The following is a 1,347-nucleotide window of genomic DNA, read 5'->3' as shown; positions in this document are numbered from 1 at the left end:
GGAGGGGCTGCATCATCCGGCATTGGGGCAGCCCCATGCATCCCCTGGAGCCGGCGACAAGCCCCGTCCCTGATTGCTGTGCCCATGCCATGTTCCTCACCATCACCAGAGCCACGCAGCTGGTAGTACGGGTTGCAGCGGTACTTGATCAGGTGCTCCACATAGCCATGTTCAATCTCCGCAGGCTTTGCACAGCTCCACTCTGCAAGCAGAGGATGCTCAGCTGGCCCAGAGGACCCAGCCCGGGACATCACCCCCACCGCTGGCAGGTCCCTCCCCAATTCCATCTTCCCTGCCAAGCTGCCCCTGCCTTCATCCGAGCCCCAGTGCTCCCACCCTTGCCCTGGAAGGTACCAGTGGCAGTTGCAGTCTCCAGCACAGTCCAGGCCAGGCCAGCAATCAGCAGCACTGCAGATCTGCAGGGAAGAGAGGGCACACTCAGCAGAGGGCTCCTACCCCCCTGCTCCCAGTCTGTGGACTCCACCAGGACCAATGCCCTGTCCCGAGGGCTCCCTCCCCAGGAGGGCAGAGGGCTGACCCCGCACCCCTGGGACTGTCCATCAGACAGCCTGGAGAAGTCACCTGGGCCAGACCTGGACCCTGCTGCTGTAGAGGACGAGGCTGCAGTGTTGGGACCCAGAGCGCTTCCAGGCCCAGCATGGGTCCTGCCACAGCCCACAGCAGGGCCAGGTCCTCAGCCAGGCAAGCAGGACAGACACAGCACCAAGCACGAGCAGGGACACATCAACGTTGCTCACCCCATGCTCACAGCTCCCTCTCCTCACAGCAGCCTCCTTCTGCAGGTCAATGCTGTTCAGGGCTCCCTCCTCATCCCTTTTATTGCCACTTCCCTCGCCCTGGTGCAGCCCCATGTGGTCCAGACCTCCTGACCCCACTGCATGCAGCCAGCACCTTTCCCAGCAGGAGCAGCACAAAAAGCCCCACCAGCCGGGGGGGAGGGGGGCTCTGTGAGCCACACAGCTGGCCTGGCAGAGGCTCCCAGGAAGCCTGCCAAGCCTGTGCACTCTGGGAAGCCAGTGTGCCAAGAGTTTCCGGGATTTTGCAGCTACAAATATGCAGGGAGGGACCTGGCTGCAGATACTGGTGCCCTGACGCTGTGACACCAGCTGAGGTTCACACAAAGCAGAGCCAGCCCCTGCCCCCTGAAAAACTGCCCTGTGCCACCACCTAGAGCAGTCTTTGTGGGGGCACCCGGCAGCCCCACAGGGTGCAGGCAACCGCCCCAGTGCTGGCGGGTGAAGCCGGGGCACAGGAGCTGAGTGCCATCCCATCCTGTGCCTGGCTCTGCCCACAGCCAGGGACCACCCTCCCAGCCCCCCCCCAAAG

At 63.7% G+C, this 1,347-nt stretch overlaps 1 protein-coding gene across 1 annotated transcript in view; it reads right to left on the bottom strand.

Moving 5' to 3' along the window:
- The window catches only part of HP (haptoglobin), a 2,198-nt gene extending 1,386 nt beyond the window's left edge, over nucleotides 1–812 (bottom strand). The window contains exons 1-3 of the mRNA XM_009335253.1: nucleotides 759–812; nucleotides 355–416; nucleotides 101–202 (exon numbers count right to left, since the gene is read on the bottom strand). Coding sequence (XP_009333528.1) covers nucleotides 101–202; nucleotides 355–416; nucleotides 759–763 — 169 coding nt within the window. The 5' untranslated portion in view covers nucleotides 764–812. The remainder of the gene's footprint in view (nucleotides 1–100; nucleotides 203–354; nucleotides 417–758) is intronic.
- Between the last annotated feature and the right edge of the window lie 535 nt (nucleotides 813–1,347).

Source organism: Pygoscelis adeliae, unplaced genomic scaffold (genome assembly GCF_000699105.1).
Source record: "Pygoscelis adeliae isolate BGI_AS28 unplaced genomic scaffold, ASM69910v1 Scaffold532, whole genome shotgun sequence".
NCBI lineage: Eukaryota > Metazoa > Chordata > Aves > Sphenisciformes > Spheniscidae > Pygoscelis > Pygoscelis adeliae.
Note: the sequence above shows the minus strand (reverse complement) of the source record. Positions and strands in the feature narration are given on the sequence as shown.